This window comes from Heteronotia binoei, chromosome 18, assembly GCF_032191835.1.
Source record: "Heteronotia binoei isolate CCM8104 ecotype False Entrance Well chromosome 18, APGP_CSIRO_Hbin_v1, whole genome shotgun sequence".
Lineage (NCBI taxonomy): Eukaryota > Metazoa > Chordata > Lepidosauria > Squamata > Gekkonidae > Heteronotia > Heteronotia binoei.
The window spans coordinates 37,209,314-37,235,345 of NC_083240.1; the positions used below are offsets into that span (position 1 = coordinate 37,209,314).

The window sequence follows — 26,032 nt, forward strand, 5'->3', positions numbered from 1 at the left end:
CTAACTGATCAGTGTCGCCTGGAGATCAGTCTCCATTCCGGGAGATCTCCAGGCCCCACCTGGAGGAAGGCTGGCGGTCTCGGGCTTCTGGTGGCAGCTTTCAGACATCAGATTACTCTGTGTTTCTGATAGATCCAAGTGGGCAGCCGTGTTGATCTGAAGCAGCAGAAGAAAGTAAGAGTCACGTTGCACCTTTAAGACCAACCAAGTTTTATTCAGAATGTAAGCGCACACGAAAGCCTACATTCTGAATAAATCTGTGTTTCTGAGCAAGTGCAAAGTGCATCGAACCTGAGAGGCTGGGCGGCGTTGCTTTTTCTTTTTTTACTTAAATACCAACAGCCAGGACTCTGACTCTTTCTAGGACTGATCCAGCCAAGGCGTCGTCCACCACCATTTCCCCCTTACGGTAACTTTAGTTTGGCTTTTTAAAAAATAAATCGCGCGTCACATCCTGACATTACGGTAAAAACTTCGGCGGGGCGGGGTTGGGCGGTGCGCCTGGGCCAATCGCACTTCGGGTTCCCGGAGGCTCCGCCTCCCCTTGCCCATGTGCAGAAATAGCCGCGCGAGCAGCTGCAGCGCCGGTAGTAGTGAGCGAGCGCGGACTCCGCCGGCGGGACGTCCCGAGGGAACCCCGCGGCTGGAAAGAGGACGGCGTCGAGCTCCTCGGCGTTTTCCCTGGCTTGGCGCCGGCCGGGTCCGGGAGTTGCGTTCCTGGGCTCCTGCGGTGATTTTTCTGCGGGCGCCGTCCTTCCTTGCCCGGCGGAGTTGGGCTGTGCCCATTGCCCGGACTGGATCAGTGAGTCCTTTTGCCCGAGAGGTCGTCGGTTCGCGCCTTACTCACCCACCCACCCAGGGGCGCTTGGAGGGGGCTGCTGCCCGGGCTGTTCCTTGGGCGATGGCTGCAGATGTCTCCCGATGGGGGTGGTGCCAGGGAGGCGAGGCCAGGCTGGCTTCTTCGGCAGGTCTGGTGCTCCGTGCTGGCCCTTAAGGGGGTTTTAGGATGGCTGCTTTCTCCTCGTCGTCCTCTTTGCCCGCCGGCCGGCTGCTCCCTGAGCCCTGCTGCAGCAGCGTGGACAGGACGCGGTCCTTGACATGACTGTCACCTCGGCCCCAGTGGCCCCCCATAGCATGGATAAGGCCTACATCGCCCTGGAGCTGGGCATCGCCGTGTTGTCCATCGTGGGCAACGTCTTGGTCTGCTGGGCGGTGGCCATCAACAGCACCCTGAAGAACGCCACCAACTACTTCCTGGTCTCCCTGGCGGTGGCCGACATCGCCGTGGGCCTCCTGGCCATCCCCTTCGCCATCACCATCAGCATCGGCTTCTACACCGACTTCCACTGCTGCCTCTTCTTGGCCTGCTTCGTCCTGGTGCTCACCCAAAGCTCCATCTTCAGCCTCTTGGCCGTGGCCGTCGATCGGTACTTGGCAATCAAGATCCCCCTGAGGTAAGTGGGTGCCAGGAGAGAGGTTTTCTCCATCAGGATCTGGGGTCTTGGCCGTTGGGGGTTTGCAGAACGCAGCTTGGCTCGCTTGCCTAAGCTGTCTGGACGCCGCTGGTGGGCCCCTCTCTGGTGCGCAGGAACCGTGGTCTAGAATTGGTTGTGGTGGTTACAGTGGAGTGATAGCTCACTCCGTTGGATGCTCAGAGGGCGCAGTTGGTGCCTTCTTATTTCTCCTGTTAAAATGCTTTTTTTGCGCCCTGCTTTCCGAAGACAGCGAGAGACCCAGCCTTGGATTCAGGAAGCCCCCACTACCCTCCCACCTCTGTTGTAGGTTCTTTGGGCAAGTTCTGATAACTGAGAGCTGCTTACAGATTTACTGCCTGCGGCCTCCCATTGTGTTGGTTAAGCTGGGCATTAGCAGCCAAGGCTGTCTTCCAGATAGGGCTGCCTTGCTCAAGAGGGTTCCCCCCAGCTGCTGAATGGGCATCATAGGGGGCCTACATTGCAGGGTTCTGGGAAAACCAAAATACAGTTGCATGCTTGCCTTGGGCCAGGAGCCAGAGTTTGCATTTTATCCAATGAAAGCAAATGAAATATCAGTTCTAGAACACTCGAAAGTGTCCAAGGAATGAGGGGAGTTCTGTTGGATATCTGAAATAAGGTGTTCCGGTTGTCTGTCTTGCTCACTGTTCTGTCTCAGTACAAAATCCAAGAGAGGGAGCCACCCCCCCCCCCAAAGAAAAGTTGTAAAACCTAGTAATTGTGACTAATAGCCATAGTCAAAGTGAGAATCTAGCACAAGAGTGGCCAAACTGTGGCGTGGTAGCCACATGTGGCTCCTTCACACATGTTGTGTGGCTCTCTGAGCTCCCTCTGCTCTGTTGGCTGGCTTGGAGAATGCATTTAAAGTTGCTTTCTTTACACCTCTCTCTTCTCCTTTCCCTCCATCTCTTTGCCTGCCTGCCTGGCTGCTCTCAAACATCTGACATTCATGTCTTGTGGCTCTCAAACATCTGACATTTATTCTATGTGGCTCTTACGTTAAGCAAGTTTGGCCACCCTCGGTCTAGCCGCACCTTTAAGACCAACCAAGTTTTATTCAAGGTATAAACTTTCGTGTGCACCATGCACACTTCTTCTGAAGAAGCCTGCATGCCCACGAAAGCTCACACTCAGAATAAAACTTGGTTGGTCTTAAAGGTGCCTCTGGACTCTCACTTTGTTCTCTTGCTTCAGACCAACATGGCTGCCCACCCGAATCTAGCCATGGACAAAGTTACAGGATGATAAAGAGCTGATCACTGTACAGTAACTCTCCTTCCAACCTCCATATCCGCAGGCAGTCTAACTTAGGCGGTTAAGTCAACTGAGCTTCAGAGCCCACCCCCCCGGCACACCACTCTCTAGCCCCCCCTTCCCATCTTCAGTATAGCGATACTAGTACTGCTCTACCTTTGCCCTGACTGGTGTGTTTGCAAGAACTCTTGACAGGCTAACTAGGATGTTGTCTGGGGAACTCGGAAACCCAGGTTCCCAGTCTCCCCTCAGCCAGAAAGCTCACGGGGAGAGAGCCAGTGTCTGTCCGTCTCTCAGCTGACCCAACCTTGGAAGGTTGTTGTGAGGGGAAAACGGAGGCATGAAGAATGATCTATATAGTACACGGCTCTTTGGAAGAAGAGCACAGTAGAAACGTACTGAATAAATTACTTGTATATTATGAGAGCCTCTGACATGAGCTATACAGGCTTTTGGGTCTGACTGAGAAAGGAAATCTATGTGACAGCCGGCAGCACGCCTCCCCCTCACCAAAGCAATGACTGCCACATTTGGGGCCTGTGGAAGCCCCTCTGTAGTAATGAAGTCCAGAAATTTCTGTATGGTGTTTTGATGTTCCTCAGATGCTTGCTGAGAACATCAATGAAGGCCAATGGTTGACTGTTTGCTGCCAGTGTGGGGTGGGGGTGGGGGATGTCCTAGAAGTATAGGGAGCAGTTGTGGAGCCCAGCAGTCACCTGGTGCCTGACTGATATGAGGAGAAATAACTTTATTTTTAAAAATTTAAACCCTGCCTTTCTCCCCAACGGGGACCTATAGTGGCTAATGTCATTATCCTCTCCTCCATTTTATCCTGTTAGGTAGGTTTGGCGGAGAGTGTGAGACTTGGCCCAAGGTTGCTCGGAGAGCTTCCATGACAGAGTAAGGATTTGAACCCGGCTCTCCCAGATCTTAGTCCAGTGCTGTTATTTTCTTCCACTCGAAATGCTCACAGTTGGGGGACACTCAGTAAACTTAATGAGCTGCAGATGGGACGGTCAAAAGGAAAAGAATTGTGCATCGAGTGAAGAAGTTAACATGTGGAACCAATAAACTGTCAGGCAGTGGGGCAGAGAGATTAGAATATCTGAGGGGAACTGGAGAGGCCCATGTTCAAATCCCCGTTCAGTCATGAAGCTGATGGGTGACCTTGGGCTAATCTTTCTTTCTCACTTGTGAGGATAACAAAGGAGGCGAGAACCATTTCTTGAAGAAGGGCAAGATACAGATCATCGGATGGGTGGATAGATGTTGTGATAGCTACTAGATGAAATAACTTTTGAAGGGAATGGGGTAAATTCAAGGAAGACTGGTCCAGCAGTGGCTGTTAGCCATGACAGCAATATGGAACCTCCATGTTCAGTTACAGTCTATCCTTGCCAGTTACTGGGGGAGGGGAGAGACAGGGAAGGCTTTGGCTTTTTGCTTTTCTTTTCTTTGCCTGGTTGGCCGCTTTAGGAAACAGGGTGCTGGGCCTGGGTCTGACCCAGTGAGCCTTTTTTGAAGTGCTTTAAATTCCCAGAATCCTCTGCAGAACACAGCAGCCCCCCCCCCCCAAGACTGGAAGTCTAAAAGCCACAGAAGTCACAGCTGTGGAAAGGCCAGAGGCTCTATGTGGGTTTCACAGGAGACTTCCTGTTGTGTACTCGTGAGAAAAAGTCAAGACTTGTCCTGGGCTAGGGTTGCCAGCCTCCAGGCGGTGACTGGAGATCTCCTGGCATTACAATTGATCTTCAAGTGACAGGAATCAATTCAGCTGGAGAAAATGGCTGCTTTGGAAGGCGGACTTTGCGGCATTATCCCTCCCCTCTCCAAACCCGCCCTCCTCAGGTTCCACCCCCACAATCCCCAACCTGGAGCTGGCAACCCTATGCTGGGCATTATGAGAGAAGGGACTGAAAATAAAACAGTCTGTATTTCGCTTTGGGGCGGCCCAGTTTGGAACACTGTGTAGAATTCTGGTCACTATCTCAAAAAGGACATGGGAGAGCTGGAAAAAGAATACAGAAGAGGGCAACCAGGATGGTTGGAGCGCTGTTCCTGAGAGGACAGGCTAAAGGGTCTGTACATTTTCAGTTTGGAAAAAGGACAGCTAGATGAGAGAAATGAAAGTTTATAATATTACGCATGGGGCAGAGAGAGTGGATAGGGAGGACTTTCTCTCCTTCTCCCATAATATTAGAACGGTGGCTCAGCGGTAGAGCATGTGCTTGGTAAGCAGAAGGTCCCGGGTTCAATCCCCGGCATCTCCAGCTAAAAAGGGTCCAGGCAAGTAGGTGTGAAAAATCTCAGCTGGAGACCCTGGAGATCCGCTGCCAGTCTAAGTAGACAGTACTGTCTTTGATGGGCTGAGAGTCTGAATCAGTAGAAGGCAGCTTCATATGTTCATATGTTTAGAAATTGGGCTCACCCAGTGAAATTGATGGGCAATAGAGTCAGGATGGACGAAAGGGAATACGTCTTTGCTCCTTGAGTAATTACATTGTGTCATTCACTATCAGCAGACGTAGTGATCGTTCTGAGTGTAGAAGACTTTGAAAGGGGATTATTAGTTGGATTCACGATAGAGAGATCCATCAGTGGCTACTAGTCCTGATGACTAAAGAGAAAATCCATGTGCAAAGGCAGCAAACCCTGGAATACCTGTGCTGGGAGACAGCGGCGGCAGTAGGGAGAGGGGAGGCCTTGGCCTCTGTGCCGTTCATTGGCCCTCCAGAGCAGATGGTCGGCTGGCATGAAACAGGATGCTGGACAAAATGGAGCCCTGTGTGTGCGTGGGGGTGGGGTGGAGTGGCTCCACGAAGACTTCTGAGTGGTCTTCCAAGGGGGTCTCTCCCCTCTCTGTGCAGCTGGGTCAAGTCAGGAGCCTTCATGTGAACATGCTCTCTTTGTCAGAAGTGTGGGTAGGGGTGTGTCTGTGTGTGTTTGAGGGACAGAGAGAGAGGGACAGCCAAAAGAAACTCAGTTTTGGGCCTTGAAAAATTTGCCCTTTAGACTTCAGTTGCTGCTTTGGAGCTCAGAGCTGTGCCGGTCCCCAGCTTTGCAGCTGTGATCTCTGCTGCGCTTTGCCCACTACTGTCATTGGCAGCAGTTTCCAGGTGGTGTTCCTCCTCTCGCCTTGCCATCTTGCAAATAAATTCAGTCACCCTCGGAGTGATTTGTTTTTTTTGAAATTAATCACCGTGTTTTCTGCTCCGGTTGCAGCCGCGGCAGGAAGCCATAGTAGCAGAACGTAAAGGCTAAAACTGTCAACAGTACCGAGACCTGAGGGCGGGGCTGCGGCTCAGTGGTAGAGCATCCGCTTGGCACGCAGAAAGTCCCAGGTTCAGTCCCTGGTACCTCCGGTTTAAAAAGGACCAGGCACAGGCGATGTGAAAGACCTCTCTGCCTGAGACCCTGGAGAGCTGCTGCCACTCTGTGTAGACCAGGAATGGTCAAACGGTGGCTCTTTCACACATATTGTGTGGCTCTTGAAGCCTCCATCGCCCCATCAGCCAGCTTGGAGAAGGCATTTGTTCACCAAGCCAGCTGGCGGCTTGGAGAATGCATTTAAAGTTGCTTTCTTTCCACCTCTCCCTCCTCCCTCCCCCATCTATTTTCCTTCCTTCCCTCCTTCCTCCCAGTTTGGTGTAGTGGTTAAGTGCGCGGACTCTTATCTGGGAGAACCGGGTTTGATTTCCCACTCCTCCACTCGCACCTGCTGGAATGGTTTTGGGTCAGCCATAGCTCTGGCAGGGGTTGTCCTTGAAAGGGCAGCTGCGGTGAAAGTCCTCTCAGCCCCACCCACCTCACAGGGTGTCTGTTGTGTGGGAGGGAAGGTAAAGGAGATTGTGAGCCGCTCTGAGACTCTGAGATTCAGAGTGGAGGGCGGGATATCAATCCAATATAATCTTCTTCAAACATCTAATGTTCATATTTTGCGTGTGTCTGACATTTATTCTACGTTACTCATAAATTTGGCCACCCGTGGCGTGTAGACAGTACTGTCTTTGATGGACCAAGGGTCTGATTCAGTAGAAGGCAACTTCCTCTGTTTCCTTTGAAAAACCCAGCAGAAGCTCAACATTATTTTGGCCTTCAGAGGCTGCCGCCTTGCAACGTGAGGTGGAGTCACGCAGTCTGGGCACCATGAAAGGTGCAGGGGGTTGGACTAGATAACTCTTGGGGTCTCTTTCCAGCTCTGTGTTTCTATGCTGGTACTTGAGGGAGAGATAGGGTAGCTGATCTCTTTTTCTGGCTTGGCTCCTGTGCTTTAAACAGCCAGAAGTTCAACAGGTGAATCCATCAGTTCAGAACAGGTGGGCAATGAAGGAGAAGCTGGAAGGAGAAGGAGCAGCACAGAGAAGGAGAAGTAAAGAAGGAGCAGCTGTAGAAAAGCGAACTTATTAACCAGTTACTGATAGTGATACAACCACGTCGGAGAGGAAAGCGGGACCAGGGGTGTGATTTGCCAGTCATGGCTAAGCTTCTGCTGCCCCCGAAACTGACTTTCTTTCTGGGTCTGAAATCACTTTCTAATCCCATCTTTTTGAAACTGTTCAAAAACAGCTGGCCGACTTCCCCTGTGGGGTCAGCCCGCATTCCTTAAATTTGCAACAGAAAAGCATCAACTATTTTTTTTTTAAAAAAAGTAAAAATAGGAACTTATAAACAGTGAAATTCTAAAAATAGCAGAGAAAAACTCCGTTAAGACAGATGATGTACTTCCTTTGGCAAACAGATAATGCGCTTGGAGAAAATGTGGCGAAAGCTGAAGGAAGAGTGATAGAGGAAGGATTCAGACATGGCAGTGGGCTGTACTCCCAAAGGAACCGCTTTGAATCGGGATGTACCCCACAGCAGGCTGTAGGCATTTACAGGATTATGCATGGGATAGAGAAGGCAGAGAAAGAAGTACTTTTCTCCCTTTCTCACAATACGAGAACTCGTGGACACTCAATGACATTGCTGAGCAGTTGGGTTAGAACAGATAAAAGGAAGGACGTCTTCACCCAAAGGGTGAGGAACACATGGAATTCCCTGCCACAGGAGGTGGCGGCGGCTGCAAGCATAGCCAGCTTCAAGAGGGAATTGGATATGGAGCAGAGGTTCATCAGCGGCTATTAGCCACGGGGTATTATTGGAACTCTCTGACTGGGGCAGTGATGCTCTCTGTATTCTTGGTGCTTGGGTGGGGGGGCAACAGTAGGAGGGCTTCTAGTGTCCTGGCCCCACTGATGGACCTCCTGATGGTGCCTGTTTTTTTTGGCCACTGTGTGACAAGAGTGTTGGACTGGATGGGCCACTGGCCTGATCCAACATGCTTCACTTACGGTCTTATGTGTGGGGCAGTGGTGCTCTGTATTCTTGGTGGGGCAACAGTGTGAGGGCTTTTAGTGTCCTGGGCCCACTGATGGACCTCCTGATGGTGTCTGGGTTTTTTGGCCACTGTGTGACACAGAGTGTTGGACTGGATGGGCCATTGGCCTGATCCAGCATGGCTTCTCTTATGTTCTTAAGTTCATTTTCACAATTACAACCACTGGAAGAAGTGCCACCGCGGTAGCGGAAATCCCTGCCGGCTGCTGCGGCTCGCAGCTGCCATTGTCTGATCCGAGAGATTGTAAAGAGAACTGCCTCGGCGGATCAGACCAAAGCTCCACCACTGAGTACAATAACAACCACCTTTAATGGCATACGACAGCATCAGAGACAGGCAAGGAAATAACAGTAATAAATAATTGATAATTATTAATACCTTCTCTCTTCTTGGTGGCCAGATACAAAAATCTGGCCACCATTTCCATAGTCACGACACAACAGCTAGAGAGTAGAAAAAGAGGCTTCCTCTCATCAGGTTGATTTTTTTTTTTTTTTGGTCTGTCAGTAACGGCTCCGAAAACGAGGCTCAGAGATCACACTAATAGGTACAATGCAAAAGAATATGATCCAGGCTTTCTATTCCATTAGCCTCACAAGTGCATAGTCAAACTTGCTTAACATAAGAGCCACATAGAATAAACGTCAGATGTCTGAGAGCCGCAAGACAAGAATGTCAGATGTTTGAGAGCCACAAGACACTAACGTCAGATGTTTGAGGGAAGGAAGGAAGGAAAATAGATGGGGGAGGGAGAGGGAAAGAAAGCAACTTTAACTTTAAATGCATTCTCCAAACTGCTTGCTGGCTTGGCTTGGAGAAGTGATTTCAAGAGAGAGGCCTTCTCTGAGCTGGCCAACAGGGCAGTGGGGGCTTCGAGAGCCACACAATATGTGTGAAAGAGCCACATGTGGCTCCTGAGCCACAGTTTGGCCACCCTTGGCATAGTCTATCAGCACATGGGCTATCAGCTCTATTCTCGCCCCTCTGTTGTTTAATAGTTTTGTGAACAATTTAGGTTCCTTTTTGAAAACCACTGACGGCCATAGTCCCAAACTTATTTATTTATTTTATTTTATTTATTTTATTATTTATATCCCGCCCTTCCCAACAAGTGGCTCAGGCTTGGGGTGATTCATCTCTTACAGCTTTATGCAGATGATGCTGTACTTCTCTCTCTGTCGCAAGTTGGTAGGAAAAGGCTGTTAGTCTCCTTTCTGGAATATTGTGATCTAAACAAACGAATCCTAAACTTTGAGAAATTTAAAATCATTGCTTTTGGGAAAATGTGGAAGCCTGAGAAATGGAATGTAGGAAGGAACTGGATTGAGCAGGTTCCAAGCTTCCAATATCTGGGAGTATATTTTCACCACTGAGTAGCCAGCTAGTTACCTCAGGGCATAAAATCCAACTCTTAAAAATCATAGAGTGAGAAGGGACCTCCAGGGTCATCTAGTCCAACCCCCTACACAAAACAGGAAACTTACAAATACCTCCCCCTAAATTCATAGGCTCAGCATTGCTGTCAGATGGCCATCTAGCCTCTGTTTAAAAACCTCCAAGGAAGGAGAGCCCACCACCTCCGGCCCACCACCTCCAAGCTTGGTATTCAGAGGTAGGCTGCACTGACCAGGGAGGCTCTATTTAGCCATCCACAGCTAGTAATTGCTGATAGATGTAATAGTCCCAGTGAGTTTGTCTACAACTGTTCTGGAAGCCATCTGAGAAAGGAACCACGGCTGCACTTTGGAGCAGCATGTGGTATGAACATCGTATGGTGAAAAACCGAGCAGCCGGCTCAGATGTGGGAAGCGTCACGTCATGCTCAAGAGCAGAGTTTCCCTGATGAGGTCAGCCGCTTCAAAAAAGAGAAGCCAGCCGTCCCTGATGACAGATGTGAGGCTTTTAAAGAAAAACCCTTCCACAACCACACGCCCCACAGAAATTTCTTACGATCGAGCACAAACGGCTCCTTGGAAAGAGCGTGCCTTTCCCCCTTTCTTCACTCAGAGGATAAGCTGAGAAACCGTCAATCGGGTCGCTTCAAATGGTACTACTTGACCAGGGCCGGAAGAAGCCAGACGGCTTCAGACAATAAGACAGCAAGAGGAAGTCACCCTCTGGGGTCTGGGTCCTGGTTAGGGGCGCCAACTTCCAGGGGATCCTCTTCACAATACAGAGATCAGTTCCCCTGGAGGAAAATGGATACTTGGGAGCAGGGGAGTCAAATTCATTTGTTATGAGGGCCGAATCTGACCTAAATGAGACCTTGTTGGGCCGGGCTATGTGTGTACCTATTTAAGATTAGGTAGCAGAGATATAAACTTTTTAAAGGATACAGACAAACATGACTAAAGATTATTTAAAAAAAACAACAACCTTAAAATAAAACATGCTTAAAACATTAGCACTTGTTGGTCTTAAAGGTGTTTCGTTTGTATCTCTCCCATGGGATCCAGGAAACTGGGCAAAGGAAGCTCTGACTCTTTCTTTCCCTCCCCAGGGGACCAGGAGGCAAAGGAGCCTCAATCAATGGAGAAAATTGAGGTTTTGCTCTGTAGCTCCTATGCGATTGAGCAAGCCTTGCAAAGTAAGCTGAGATGCAGAAGGAAGCAGATGACAGCCAGTTGCTCGGGGGCCTGACAGGAGGCCTCCGGGGGCCTGATTCAGCCCCCCCAGGCTTCCCCAGGCTCCATCCCCAAACCACAAGCTTCCCAACTTGGATCCGTTAACTCTCCCCCCCCTGCATTCCCTACCAGTGTCTCTGGGGGGCATCAGGCAACCCAGCTGATAATTTTGCATTAACACATTGGGGTCTGATTGCCTGGGGGGCTATTGAAACTGACCTGGGAATTGCTGGCAAAGGGTGGGGCTGTGCATTTCTAGGGCAAGCCAGGGGCGGAGACCCACCCGGAACTGGAAACAGCTTGACCTGTGGCAGAAGAGTGGCTTGGCTCAGTGGGTTGTGAGCAGTTCAGGTGTGCTCAGGGATTCTGTAGGTTCCCTGTCCTCTGCCACCTCCAGAGCAGCCCCAAGGTATGCTGACCTCGCCCCTCCCAACTCCAGTCAGATGCTGGCAGGCCTTCGGAGTGCATCACTCCAGGAAACTGGATGGAATTCCACTGGGGTCTTTCTGGCCCTGAGCCCAGGGTGTTAAAAAGAGTTGGGTCACGAGCATCTTGCCAAGGTTTTATTCCCCCCCGCCGAGTCAACAGGACATTTTTGATGAATTGTGCTTTGGCGATCAGCAGTGTCCTGGGGATTGCTGGTGAGCGGCAGGGCTGAGTGGGGGCAGGGAATGCCCCATAGCCTGTCAACGCTGCCCTTGAATCAAGCAATTAGTCACCAGATAGGAGGGGTGGCGTGCCACCGTTTCCTGCTGGCTGGTGCCCCAGCGAGCGGAGGCTGAGAGCTTGCTGGGTTTGGAAAGACCTAGAATGATGCAGGGCAGGACTTGATCTGTACAAGTCCTTTTTTCCAGGCTCGGCTTGACAGATGGGCTTTGGGAGCGCTCCGCTTCCCAAGTCTGGATGGAGACTGTAGTGGGGAGGGAGAGGGCGCTTAAAGACCTCCTTCCTCCGTGCTGTTTTCTCCAACCGAAGTGGTCATGTCGAAAAAAGTTGGCTGCAGCGCTGTCGGTTGATACTCTTTCTAAGCTGTGGAGCCTTGGGAGCAAAAATTCCACTTTGTGATCTGCCGGCATTAAAGCTGTGAGCGAGCGATTGGCTATTGCATAAATTAATTTGGTCTGGGGCAATGCTTCCTCTAAGCTGTGGAGTCCTGCGAGTGGAAATTCTACTTTGTGAGCTACTGCAGAAATTAGTTTGCTCTGGGTCTATTTTTCCTGAGCTGAGACAAAAACGTGTGAGCCGGAGGCTAAAAAAACCCTGTGAGCTAGCTCACACTAACTCAGCTTAGAGGGAACACAGCTGTCAGGATATGTGACATTTCCCCTGGGGATGAAATAACTGCTCCCCCAAGTCACATTTCAGGCTGGGGAAAATGGCTTAAGCTCTCCTCTTCTCAAGGGCCGCGGGTCTGACCTAGATTGGACCTCCACATGCATGGGCACTGTGCAACTCCCAGAGCATATCTGAGCTGGAGATGTACATGGGGGGGGGGAATGTATTGTGTTGCTGTCCTCCTGATGCTACTAGCAGTAAAAGTGAGAAGCTGGAGGAGAGGGAGGGGCTTTTAGAATTTGAATGGCCCTTTCTGCCCCATTCCAAGAGGGTTTGGGAGCTTCCCATGACCCCTCTCCCCCCTCCAGTCTCAGCTGTTCTCCAATCCATGCCTCCCGGTGCATGCTGTGTCCTCCTCAGGCTGGTTTTCAGGTCAAGAAAGAAATTATACATTCTTGCCTGCCTGCGGGATTCCCTGAGTGCTTACAACTTTCCACCTGGTCTGTGCAGGTTTTAATTTTATTGCCCCTGTACCTGACACAAGACACTCTATGGTGCTGGTAACAACCTTCATTCACCAGGTTTTCTCTTCAGTGAGTTTATTTTTAATGCCTGGGTTTCAGGGGTGGTTTTGTAGAAAAATAAGTGGCAGAGCTCATTAGCATATGCAGCCTCCTCCAGCCAAAAGCAGCCCGATCAAGAAAGGAGAGTCCCGGGTGAGTGAAGCCTGCTTGGGCTGGCTAGAGATCCACCCAACCCAAGCAGGCCTTGCTTGCCTGGGGCTCTCCTGGGCCGCCCCCCCCCCCAGTCAAAAGGCCAGCAAGCCACCCTGCTGCCCAAAATCACATAAGTGGAGAAAGGGTGGCGTGGGCTTCTCCAGGGGTTAATGAGGGCTGCCGGGGGCGTGGCAAAGCCCCTGGTGGCTGGTTGGCTGCCCTCTCTCCTAATCCAGGGATTGTTATGCAGCTGCACCTGCTATTCAATGGACCAGGTAGGTGGGGAGGAAGAGGGGGAACAATCAGAACGGTTCAGGAGCTGCGCTTCTGTGAGCTCCTGCTGAAGCTGAGGCCTGCTGGGTTTAAAAAAAAAATCAGATGTTTCCTCCCCTGAGAAAAATCCAGAATCTTTTCTTATGGGCTTCTGTTCCCTTGCATGGGTTGGATCAGGGCAGAGGAAACCTCAGGTGCCGATGTGGGTGAAATTCCATCCTATAGCAAGAATGCCCAGTCCGCTGAGGAACAGCCATGGGAGTCTGGAACAGTCAAAGGGAATCCAAAATTAAATTACATCTCAAATTAAATTCTGATTGGGTCCCAGGAAGGGGCTGAGATCAGCAAGGAAGACGAACCTCCAACTTTTAAAAAATAGGTTCACCACTAGGCAGCCAGGAGGGCTCAAAAAACAGACCCATTCGGCGCTTGCTGAGAGCCGCTGGGGCCCTCCTGCGACATCAGAGTGCGGGAGATGCAGGTTTTGCCCAGAGCTGTTGCTGCTGCCGCCCGGTGCTTGAGAAGCAGCTGAGAGCTCAAAAAAACCAGTCCAACCAGCTGCTTGGCTGGAGGAGGAAAAGCGGGTGGCTCAGGGCCGGTGCGCTTCTTGTCTCCGATTTTGGAAAGCGAGTGGGCCTCAAGATGGCAAGAGAACAAAGTGGCTTGGTGAGGACAGCAGGGACCCAAAGACTCCCTTCCCTTTGGCCATGAAGTTGTTGTTACTCTACATGCAAGCAGATCTGGGAGGGAAAGGGTTAAGAGCATTCTCTGCCCTTTGGGGAGACTCATCAGCAGGCTCCACCTTCTCATTAGTGAGAGGTTAGCCTTTTTGGCCCTTGCTTGCCGCCTTCTGTTTCCTCTTATAGGAAGAAGAATTGCAAATTTATACCCCGCCCTTCTCCCTGAAAGAGCCCCGTGGCGAGGGTTAAAGCTGCAGTACTGCAGTCCTAAGCTCTGCTCACGACCTGAGTTCGATCCCCGGCGGAAGCTGGGTTTTCAGGTAGCTGACTCAGCCTTCCATCCTTCTGAGGTTGGTAAAATGAGCACCCAGCTTGCTGGGGGGAAAGTGTAGATCAGGGGTGGCCAACGGTAGCTCTCCAGATGTTTTTTGCCTACAACTCCCAGCAGTCCCAGCCATTGGCCATGCTGGCTGGGGTTGATGGGAGCTGTAGGCAAAAAACATCTGGAGAGCTACCGTTGGCCATCCCTGGTGTAGATGACTGGGGAAGGCAATGGCAAACCACCCCATAAAAAATCTGCAGTGAAAATGTGAAAGCAATGTCACCCCAGAGTTGGAAACGACTGGTGCTTGCACAGGGGACTTTTCCTTTTCTTTTCCTTCTCCCTGAATCAGAGACTCAGAGTGGTTCACAATCTCCTTTATCTTCCTCCCCCCCAAAACAGACACCCTGTGAGGTGGGTGGGGGCTGAGAGGGCTCTCCCAGCAACTGCCCTTTCAAGGACAACCTCTGTCAGAGCTATGGCTGACCCAAGGCCATACCAGCAGGTGCAGGTGGAGGAGTGGGGAATCAAACCCGGTTCTCCCAGATAAGAGTCCGCACACTTAACCATGACATCAAACTGGCTCTCTCTTATGGGATCTCTCTTTCTCTTCCCTGGGCTTGGACAGTGCCAATTAAACTCTGTGGAGGCCCTTAGGCAATCGAAATCTTGGGGGCCTCCTGGCAAATTATCTCAAGAGTCTGAGCTCCGGCCCCAGTGCCATGGCCCCCGCTGCAGCCACCTTCTCAAAAGCCCCTTTTACTAAGCTGCGGGGGAGAAGCAGAGAGAGGCAGACTTGGTGACAACGCCAGCAGCAGTTGCACCAGGCAAGTTGGGCAAAGAACAACTCAGTTGCTGGCTGCCTATGCAGGCTGGGAGGGCTGCAAGCAGGGGGGAGACTGGGAAGGTGGAAAGCTGGGCTGGGGCCCCTGCTTGGCCTCATTGTTAATCCGGCTCTGGGCTTGGAGCTGTAGCAAGTGAACCTTCTGGAAGTCGTTGTCGAAGGCTTTCAGGGCCCGAGTCCATTGGTTGTTGTAGATTTTCCGAGCTGTGTGGCCGTGGTCTTGGCATTGTGAGAAAATCTGACCCAGAGAGAACTCCAGTTTTCTGAGTAACACCTCCGAGGATGTCAGTCACAGTTGCTGGCAAGATGTCAGGTCTCACAATGCCAAGACCACGGCCACGCAGCCCGGAAAACTTACAACAACCTTCTGGAAGTTATTACTATTATATATTCAACTTAATGAATCGCCCCATCTGAATTTAAATTGATTTATTTAAATCAATAAAACCAGTTACACTAAAAGAAATTACAAACCCCGATGGTGTCTCATTGAAAGTGCTATTTTTAAATTCTCAGTCGTTACATCGGGGGCGGTTGAACTGTTCACAATAAGTCAAAAGGACCTGCATGATTACGCCACGTAAGATGAGCTTCTGTTAAGTAAAATTTCTTTCTCTTGTTACCACTGGGGTCAGATCATCTTCGTAATTTGTTTGAACAGCATTTCCCCCTTAACGGGGAAACGTGGAGGACGGGGTATACTGCGTAAAGCTTTTGTGCTTCTAAGGCAAACAGTTTTTCTTTTCACATTTAACCCGACGGAAGTTACGAGGTGCAATTGGGCAATTCTCTTATCTGCAAGCTGGAGAGGAGGATATTGGACTACCTTACAGGCCTGTTGGGAGGTTTAAAACAAGGGTGGCCAAACTGCGGCTCCGGAGCCACATGTGGCTCTTTCACACATACTGTGTGGCTCTCAAAGCCCCCACTGCCGTTGGCCGGCTTAGAGAAGGCATTTGTCTCTTTAAATCACTTCTCCAAGCCAGCCAGTGGTTTGGAGAATGCATTTAAAGTTAAAATTGCTTTCTTTCCCCCTCCCTCCCCCATCTATTTTCTTTCCTTCCTTCTCTCAAACGTCTGACGTTCGTGTCTTGCGGCTCTCAAACAGCTGACATTCATGTCTTGCGGCTCTCAGACATCTGTCGTTTATTCTGTGTAGCTCTTACATTAAGCAAGTTTGGCCATCCCTGGTTTAAAAGATAAAGGTAACCCCCCCCTTGTGCAAGCACCGAGTTGTTACCAACCCACGGGGTGATATCACATCAGGATGTTTTCTTGGCAGACTTTTTACGGGGTGGTTTGCCATTGCCTTCCCCAGTCATTTACACTTTAGCCCCAGCAAGCTGGGGTGTATTGTTTCTGTCTGAACATTCACTGAATGCAGCATCAGGCTTGTTGGCAAACAGCTGAATATTTGCCTGTGTCAAGCTCCTTGATAACCATATAGGGAAGCTTTATGATAGTTAAAGTGTTTTCCGGAAGGGAACTTTTCTGGAACCATTCTGCAAATATAAATACTAACCATTAGCTGAAGGTGTTTAGGAAGCACACAAGCTGTAAGTGTGCATCACAATCCCCCACCCCTGTCCTGGATCGCTGCCCCTTTTAATAGGCCAATACTAATAATTAGCAAGGCCTCTCTTGGCTTTTGGTTGTCCGGATTTTCCCTCCTGTGAAATGGGCATAACGAGACCACAAACCTCATAGGCATACTGCGAAGATGGAATTAAAGTTTGTTTATTTATTTTTTTTAAAAAAAATCAAAACAAACCACTCCATTTTGGACATGAATTATTAAATCGTCCTTGTTGCAAACAGACTGACGTGGCCCCGAAGACGCTTCGGAGCCTTAAAGGCTGGATCTGTAATTACGGAATTAACCAATGAGAGGAAGCAAAAATAAAAGAGAAAAAACAATAACCTCTTTTGCGCCTAAGTGCTTTTGAAAAAGACCTGTATGTCAGGCTTTGTGAGGAGTCAGGAAGGCGTCTCGTTCCTGTTTTGCACCCAGCAGAACCGAGACAGAGACGGGCCTGTTTGGAGGTGCTCAAGCATGTTTCTGGCTGGAAAGGGAATTGAGCTTGAGTCTCTTGGGCCCAGGGCCGCCATCTTTTTTTTTCTGCCCAATCACCGATGTGATCTGGTACAGGGGGTGGGTGGGTGGCGGGGCTTTGGCTCCTGCTGAATCAAGCTTCCGTCCACCTCCATTTCCTGTCTAATTTGGGCAGGATGGGGTTTTTTTGAGCAGCAGGGCTAGAAGGAAAGAGTAGCAATCAAGGCTTTTGTGTGTGGAAAAAGCCCAGCAGGAACTCATTTGCATATTAGGCCACACCCCCTGATGCTAAGCCAGCTGGAACTGCGTTCCTGTGTGTTCCTGCTCAAAAAAAGCCCTGGTAGCAATCCACATTTGAGATTGCAAGTTCCCCAGGGCTTTTTTTCTGTCTCCTCCTCTCCCCTCCATTGTGTGGCTTGGCTTGCTCACTTGAGCCACATGCAGTAGGGGGCTTTCCTTAAGGCTTGTGGCTCACCTGTCCCATGTCCTCTTTAAAAGGCAGAAATATTGCAGGAGGAGGGGATACAGGGGAAGTCAAAGCACGACGTGACTCCTAAATCCAGCTTCCCCAATCTCTGTAAAGCGAGTCCATACTTTAACAGTCAAACTTAGAAAAACCCTCCAGGGCTTTTGCTAAAGGCGAAGGCAGGGACCGCGTCACCTCTGTGTTGAACATGGGGGAAATATGACAGCCCGCATGCTTCTCTGAGCGATGCTGAGCCTGCTGGCTGTGAAATGCTTTTCCCCCTTCTGGATTAAGACTGGAACCACATTTCACTCAAGCCCAAAAAGTTTCCCTTAAAATTGTCTTCAGAGGAGCAATACACCCTTTCCCTTATGTTTCTGCACAAGGCACCGATCTGGGTTTGTTCTGGGATTATTCTAGTGACTCATGCAGGGATACAACAGGCAGCCTTCTCCGAGGCTCGGAGGTTCTGGTGCACCCCAAAAGCAATAAGCCCAGCCCTACAACCCTTCCTATGGGGCCCCTGACAGAAGCCAATTGGCTGGAGGCAAGCCAGCAGTGACTCATGCAGAGATCTTGTGGGAAGGGTCCTCTGTGGAAGGAGGGCTTATAGTTAACGGTGCCTTTTATTTTATCCTCCACCAAAAGGGAGACTGAGACTGGGCAAGGCAGCCATGAAGGAGCTAGAAAAGCTTCTGAAGCAGGTGGCCAAACTATGGCTGGGGAGCCACATGTGGCTCTTTCACACACATTGTGTGGCTCTTGAAGCCCCCACTCCCCTGTCAGCTGGCTTGGAGAAGGCGTTTCGCTTTAAATCACTTCTCCAAGCCAAGCCAGCTGGTGTCTTAGAGAATGCATTTAAAGTTAAAAGTTGTTTTCTTTCCCTCTCTCCTTCCTTCCTTCCCTCCTACCCTCCCAACAGAGGAGTATGCCCTGACTCATGATGTGGATGCTGCTCACTTGGCGGATCGGTTTTTGCATGCGCTTCTGTGTTTTATTCAATGAGAATGCAAGGAGGCCTCTGGGTACAGCTCAGTTTGGGGCAGGATATTAGATGCGACGGTTCCTTTCAGTTCTGCTCGCAGCAGACGCGGAAAAAGAAGGGGACAAGCCGGCCTCACAAACCATTACGGCTAAAATAATCTTCGGTTAGAAGACTCTTGGAAATTACCATTCCCCCCCACCTCTTGGACCACAAACCACAAATGCCATTTCTTGAGCATTCAGTCTGTAGAAAGGAGAATCAGATGCCCCGGGAGCGTGTGTGTCGGTGGGGAGCAGTCCCTTGGCACATCCTAGTGATGTAGCTGCAACTTTCCAACCAGATTTTGAAAAATAAAGGGCAGGTGGGGTTGGTTTAACTATTATTTATCTAGCATTGTCGGCACGTGGAATCTTTTTCAGACAAGAGAGACCACTCTCTGTCTTAAGCAGTTTACTGTCTGCTGGGATTCAGGACTTTGCCTGATCTGTAATGAAAGTAAACCCAAGAAAACGAGGTGTGTTAAGATTTTGTACTTCCTGGGAGCTCATGATGGCATGTACTTCTCTTCTCTCCTTTATTGTATCCTGACAACAGCCCTGCCAGGTAGGCTGAATTGACTGTGATTGGCCCAAGGTGGAGAATGAACTTTGTGGCTAAGTGAGGAATTGAACGCAGGTCTCCCCAGTTGTAGTCGTACCCTCCAGTGGTTCTGCCCTGCTCGTTGTAAAGTCACACTGAAAGGATTCGGAACAAAAGGTTGAGACCAGTGGCACCTTTTAAGACCAACAAAGTTTTATTCAAAGTATAAGCCAGGGGTGTTAAACTCATTTGTTATGAGGGCTGAATCTGACATAAACAAAACCTTATTGGGCCGGGCCATGAGTGTACCTATTAAAGATTAGTTAGCAGGGACGCAGAGAGCCCCGTGGTGCAGAGTGGTAAAGCTGCAATACTGCAGTCAGAGCCCTCTGCTCATGACCTGAGTTCGATCCCAGTGGAAGCTGGTTCAGGTAGCCGGCTCCAGGTTGACTCAGCCTTCCATCCTTCCGAGGTCGGTCAAATGAGTCTCCTGCTTGCTGGGGGGAAGTGTAGATGACTGGGGAAGGCAATGGCAAACCACCCCGTTAAAAGTCTGCCGTGAAAACGTTGTGAAAGCAACTTCACCCCAGGAATGACTGGTGCTTGCACAGGGGACTAAATTTACCTTTAGCAGAGACATAAACTTTATAAAGGACACAGACAAACACAATTAAAGGTGTTTTTAAAAAACCCCAAAAACTTAAAACATGCTTAAAACATTAGCACTCATTGGTCTTAAACAAGTTTTCTTTGTATCTCTCCCATGGGACCCAGGGAACTGGACAAAGGAAGCTCTGGTTCTTTCCTGCCTTCCCCAGGGGAGGGGGAGAGGCCTCAGCCAATAGAAGGAAGAGAGGCTTGGCTTAGTAGCTGTTGTGCAATTGGAAGAGCCTGGCAAAGCAAGCTATCCCTCCTCCCCAAAGGAGGAGCCTCAGCCAATGGAGAAAAGAGGTTTTGCCCTGTAATTTCTGTGCGATTGAGCAAGCCTTTCAAAGCAGATTGTTATGCAGAAGGAAGCAGATGACAGCCAGTTGCTCAGGGGCCTGATTGGAGCCCTCCGGGCTGAAGTGTGTGCATGTACACAAAAGATTATACCCAGAATAAAACTTGGTTGGTCTTAAAGGTGGCGCTGGACTCTAACTGCGTTCTGCTGCTTCAGACCAGCATGGCTGCCCACAGAAAGAATTCAGTCAGTGAATCCCCCACTCCACGTGTCTTTTGAGCTGTGGGATTCATTCAGGCCTTTTGCTCTGCTCAGACTTGGCTGCGCTTATTTTGAGTTTGGCAAAGCTGCGGAGTCCTGCGGAGACTTGCCCGGCTGAGGTTCCGTGAGGCTTGCTGATGTGCAGAAGCGTGCGCTGAAAGCAGATCTCTCGACTGGTGAGCTCATAAATACCTGACTGCAGGGAAGTGGGGTGGGAGGGGCCAGCAGAACAACACACCTGTCAGCTCCTCCTGCCGCAGAGGGCATGGCCGCCCCTTTATTTTCCAGTATAAAATTCAAATCGACGAGACGCGGCTTGTTTCCATGGGAGCTCTGGGGGCAGACCAGAGGAATGCACAGTGGTACCTTGAATAAAAAACCCTGACTAGAGCAGAATGCTAAGTAGAAACACAAGTAACAGTGAGATTTTTTTTTGGGGGGGGGGTCTTTTCTTTTGCGTGGGATGGAGGGTAGGAGAACATGGCACCAACGCTCCCTCTAAGCTGTGGAGTCTTGTGAGCAAAAATTCTACTTTGTGAGCTACAGGCATTAAAGCTGTGAGCTACCCAGCTCCAGGTTGACTCAGCCTTCCATCCTTCCGAGGTCGGTCAAATGAGTACCCAGCTTGCTGGGGGTGGGGCGGGGAAGGTGTAAATGACTGGGGAAGGCAATGGCAAACTACCCCGTAAAAAGTTTGCCATGAGAACATTGTGAAAGCAACCCCAGAGTCGGAAACAACTGGTGCTTGCACAGGGGACCTTTCCGTTTTTTTTACTGCATAAACGAGTTTGCCCTGGGGCCATTTTTTCTGAGCTAAGACAAAAAAGTGCCAGCCGGAGGCTAAACAACTGTGAGCCAGCTCACGCTAGCTCAGCTTAGAGGGAACGCTGCACGGCACCAGCCTGTAGTCCGCCCCCCTCTCCCCCAGTTGCTGATTCAGAGCGGTCCTCTTCCTGCTTAGAGAGGGCTGGCATGCCAGCCAGTGGAAGCCCTTTCCTGCGTCTCTGACCACTATGTCACTGGGGCTGCTGGCTCCAGCAAAGGGTTCTTGGTTCCCAGGAGTGGGGGATAGGAGATCTGCAGGGGCGAGGGTGGGGACCTTTTGGGGGCCGCGGAGGCAACAACGGGGATCCAACTTTGCAGCTGCCAGCCCAGCATGTTCTTTTGCGCTTGGGTTCAGCCGTCCGTCTGTAGCGGGTTTCAGTTTGGTGGAACGCTCCCTCTAAGCTGCGGTGTCTCATGAGTAAAAAACCTACTTTGTGAGCTCCTGGCATTAAAGCTGTGAGCTCCTGCATTGATTAATCTGCTCTGAGGCCATCTTTCCTGAGAGAGAGAAGACCAAAATGTGTGAGCCGGAGGCTAAAAGACTGAGCTAGCTCACACGAACTCAGCTGAGAGGGAACACTGGTTTGGTGTAACGGTTAAGACAGCCTGTTTGGTTGCAGTAGTTAAGAGTGGTGGACACTGATCTGGAGAAGTGGGTTTGATTCCCCCCCCCCCACATGCAGCCAGCTGGGTGACCCTGGGTCACTCACAATTCTCTCTCAGCCCCACCTACTTCACAAGAGTGTCTGTTGCGGGGAGAGGAAGGGAAGGAGACTGTAAGCTGCTCTGAGACTCCGACTGAAGGGCCGGGTATAAATCCAACCTCTTTTTCTTCTACTTCTGCATCCTGGATCTTGGCTGAACCTTCAGTTCTGGACCAACTTCCCATCCAGTGCCGGGGGGGGGGGGAGGAGCTTATAAGACGAAAGACAGCCCTCGCCCCCCCCCCCCGCCTTTTCACAAACTGTTCCTGCTTCCTTGAGTTTGCCCCCTCCCTACCCCTCAGCTCTTCCCCACCTCTCCCGATTGTTCTTTCATATCATATCACCCACTAACCCTCATGTGTTTTCCCGCAGTGGTCCTTTCTGTGGGGGTGGAGGGAAGAAGCCAACAATTAAATTCGGCTGTGGTCAAGGGCTCTCCTTCCCTGCTGCCGTGGATGTGCGTTAAGATGCTGTGGCTGGAATTGGGAGGGGGGGGAGTTGGAGGGGCCTGAATTGGGAAGAGACAAGTGGCATGAACCAGATTCTAGGCCAGGGGTGGCCAAACTTGCTTAATCTAAGAGCCACATAGAATAAATGTCAGATGTTTGAGAGCTGCAAGACAGGAAAGGAAGGAAATAAATAGATGGGGAGAGATGGAAGGAAAGCAACTTTAACTTTAAATGCATTTTCCAAGCTGCTAGCTGGCATGGATTGGCGAAGTCATTTAAAGAGACAAATGCCTTCTCCATCCTGGCCAATGGGGTAGTGGGAGATTCAAGAGCAACATGAGCTGCGGTTTGGTCACCCCTGTTCTAGGCACATACAAGCCTCAGAACATTTTGTTCCACGCAGTGGCCAATCGCTTTTATCTGCCCCAGGAGTTCTAGAAGCTGAAAATGGCGCTCTATTGTTCACAGGCAGGATTTGCTTATTATTCAGTCAATGATGCATTTCTCCCCTTTGGATTTGCCTGTTCCCATGAAATTTAGTAAAATCTAACCAGGCCTCTATCCCGCTGAGGGGAGTGTCACAGATTATCATGTTGCGGTGTGCTGGTTAAGTGCGCAAACTCCTATCTGGGAGAACTGGGTTTGATTCCCCACTCCTCCACTTGCAGCTGCTGGAATGGCCTTGCGTCAGCCATAGCTATCGCAGAGCTGTCCTTGAAAGGGCAGCTGCTGTGAGAGCTCTCTCAGCCCCACCTACTTCAGAAGGTGTGTGTGTGTGTGTGTTTAAGGGGGGGAAGGCAAATAAGATTGTAAGCCACTCTGAGTTTCAGAGTGTAGGGCAGGGTATAAATCCAATATCATCATCATCATCATCTTTTTTTTTTTTTTTGCACTGAAGCAGTCTGGGGAAAGTTAAAACCTTGCACAGAGCTTTGTGTTATTTTGTGGTGCTCTGCAGCGCTCTCTAAGTCCGCCCACCCCACCCAAAAAACCCCCAAATCAGAAAGTTCATACGGCCCAACAAAACGGTCAGTCTAATGAGAACTTCCCAAAATGACTAGTAGCAAAATACACCCTGTGCCTTGGGGCTGTTTGTGACATAACTGTTCTGGCTGTGACTTGCTCCCTTCTTCTCTCTTCCTGACCTGTTAACCACAGCAGTCTACCTATTCTTGGTCGCTAGGCATGCAAATAGGGCTGAGCTGTGGATGACAAATGGCTGCAGCCATTATGGGGAGTCTGTTAAGTCCTGACAATCAGGTGGGGTAGCCGTGCTGGTCTGAAGCGGCGGAACAAAGTTTGAGTCCAGGGGCACTTTTATTTATCAAAGTTTTTATTTTATGTATCTTGACTCTAACTGGCCCTTCCTGATAATACTCCCCCCCACCAAACTAAAAATAAGGGTTGAGAAAATTATGTTTCACTGGAAGTGGGCATGCACACGAAAGCTTATACCATTAATAACACTTTGTTGGTCTCAAACAGGGCTGGCCAAACTTGCTTTTAATGTAAGAGCCACACAGAGAGCCCCTTGTCCCCGTCCCAAGAGATGCCCGTCTTGCCTCTACCGGGGCCATGCTTTCTCGGTCCTGGCCCCAACCTGGTGGAATCGGCTCCCTACGGAGATCCGGGAGCCTTTCGTAGGGCCTGTAAAACGGAGCCGTTCCGCCAGGGTTTTTGGGAGGCGATGGGCATCGATTCATTAGATTGGTGGGCCTCCCCTACCGTACTATTCTACCACACTGTTTCGCTGCATTGTATTGTTACACCAGCTTACTATATTGGCCCTGCTGAACCATTTGGTTGGACTGAACGTTGTAACTGGTTTTTATTGTTATGCTATCGTGATTTCATCATTTATGTTGTGCTCCGCTCTGAGCCCCTGTGGGAAATGGGCGGAATATAAACAAATAATAATAGTAACAATATTATTATTAATAAAATAAACATGAGAGCCGCAAAACATGAACATCAGATGGTGGAGACCTAGAAGGAAGGAAGGAAAATAGATGAGGAGAGGCAGGGGGGAAGGAGAGGTGGAAAGAAAGCAACTTTAAATGCCTTCTCCAAGCTGGCCAACAGGGCAGTGGGGGCTTCAAGAGCCACATATGTGTGAAAGAGACACATGTGGCTCCCGAGCCACAGTTTGGCCACCCCTGGTCTTAAAGGTGCTCCTGGGCTCAAACTTTAAATTATTAAAGCAAGAGAAGGCAGTGATAATCATGCTACTGTATTATCAAGGGTGGCCAACGGTCGCTCTCCAGATGTTTTTTGCCTACAACTCCCACCAGCCCCAGCCAGCATGGCCAATCTGGAGAGCTACTGTTGGCCACCCCTGCTGTATATCATTCCTAACAGGGAAGGGCAGCTTTCTTCATGGGGTTCCTTAAAGGCTTTCTGGATTTTTCCAAAAGAGGCAGAGGGGTGGGAGGATGTTTGGGTACACTAACAAGCTCCCAAAGGAGCTTAGCTTTTAATGCGTACGATTTAGAAGCTGCCGATTCGAGTGACGCCGTTCCCGAGTCAATTGTTTGGTCCATTGCAGGTACAAGAGCCTGGTGACGGGGAAGCGAGCCCGGGCCCTCATCGCCGTCCTCTGGCTCCTCTCCTTCAGCATCGGCCTCCTGCCACTGATGGGCTGGAACAGCTGGGAGACGGCCTCCTGGAACTGCACGAGCCCCGCCAACATGACCCGGAGGGCTGACTGCGTGGTGGAGTGCCTCTTCGAGAACGTGGTCACCATGAGCTACATGGTCTACTTCAACTTCTTCGGCTGCGTCCTTCTGCCCCTCCTCATCATGGTGGGCATCTACATCAAGATCTTCATAGTGGCTTGCAAGCAGCTGCGCCAGATGGAGCTCATGAGCAAGTCCCGGACGACCCTCCAGAAGGAGGTCAACGCCGCCAAGTCGCTGGCCATCATCGTGGGCCTCTTCGCCCTCTGCTGGCTGCCCCTCCACATCCTCAATTGCTGCACCCTCGTCCGCCAGAAGAAAAACCCGCAGTGGGCCATGAACGGGGCCATCATCCTCTCGCACGCGAACTCGGTCGTTAACCCTATCATCTATGCCTACAGGATCCGGGACTTCCGGTCTACCTTCCACAAGATCCTCTCGCGCCACCTCTTCTGCAAGGCCGAGGACTTCCACAAACACCCCGGCAACGGCAACAGCAGCCGGGAGGTGGCCGTCAGCAACATCAGCGTAAGCCCCGCCTCTCTGAGGTCCGCTTCGGCGCTTCCAGCGGGCCCTCACAACTGACCCGGTTTCGTATTATCGTTTTTCTGGTTGGTTTTAATTTTTTTTTTAATGAACGTGCCTCTCGGAGGAATCCTACAGTTAACTTACATGCTGTCTGAGCCCCTGACGGATCAAACTTTTTTTGGGGGGTGGGGACAATATTTGTTTTCCCACTCAATAACGGGACATTTGAATTCCTGCTTCCGTGGCGGGGGGGGGGGGGGGGGCGGAACAGGTTTTCCGACTATGCTGCTGAGGAGGGGCAGGGATTGTCCTAGATTTTTTTTAAAGAGGAAATTGCTCAAAAGTAATTTACAGGGGAAGATTGGGGAACAGTGTGGTTTGTGTCCACTTATGCGATTGTTGTCCCCCCTGCCCCCACAAGAATAAAGGCCCGTTCTTTTCTCTTTCCCTTTGATTTTTCCCTGTTTGTAAATTTTGTCATCACCTGTTTGATGCCACTGGTATTCTCGAATGGGAAACAGTCCAATGTCGGCCAGTTATGGTATAAATCAGTGTTTATTTTTTAAAATGGTGGAAGAAAGTGTGCGTGTGTTTGAGTGTGTGTTTGTGCGCGTGAAGGAGGGAATTGTGGGAGGTTATCATTGGCTCAAAGGACAGCCCTGTTGTATTTTTTTTTTTTAAATAAAAGCAATTGTCTGGTCATTCA

The 26,032-nt window shown here is 50.3% G+C and overlaps 1 protein-coding gene across 1 annotated transcript; it reads left to right on the plus strand.

Annotated features, from left to right (window-relative positions):
* The first annotated feature begins 583 nt into the window (after positions 1 to 583).
* ADORA2B (adenosine A2b receptor) lies at positions 584 to 26,032 on the plus strand. Its single transcript, XM_060259019.1, has 2 exons — positions 584 to 1,454; positions 24,669 to 26,032. The coding sequence occupies exons 1-2, from the start codon at positions 1,099 to 1,101 to the stop codon at positions 25,381 to 25,383; spliced, it is 1,071 nt and encodes a 356-aa protein (XP_060115002.1). The 5' UTR covers positions 584 to 1,098; the 3' UTR covers positions 25,384 to 26,032.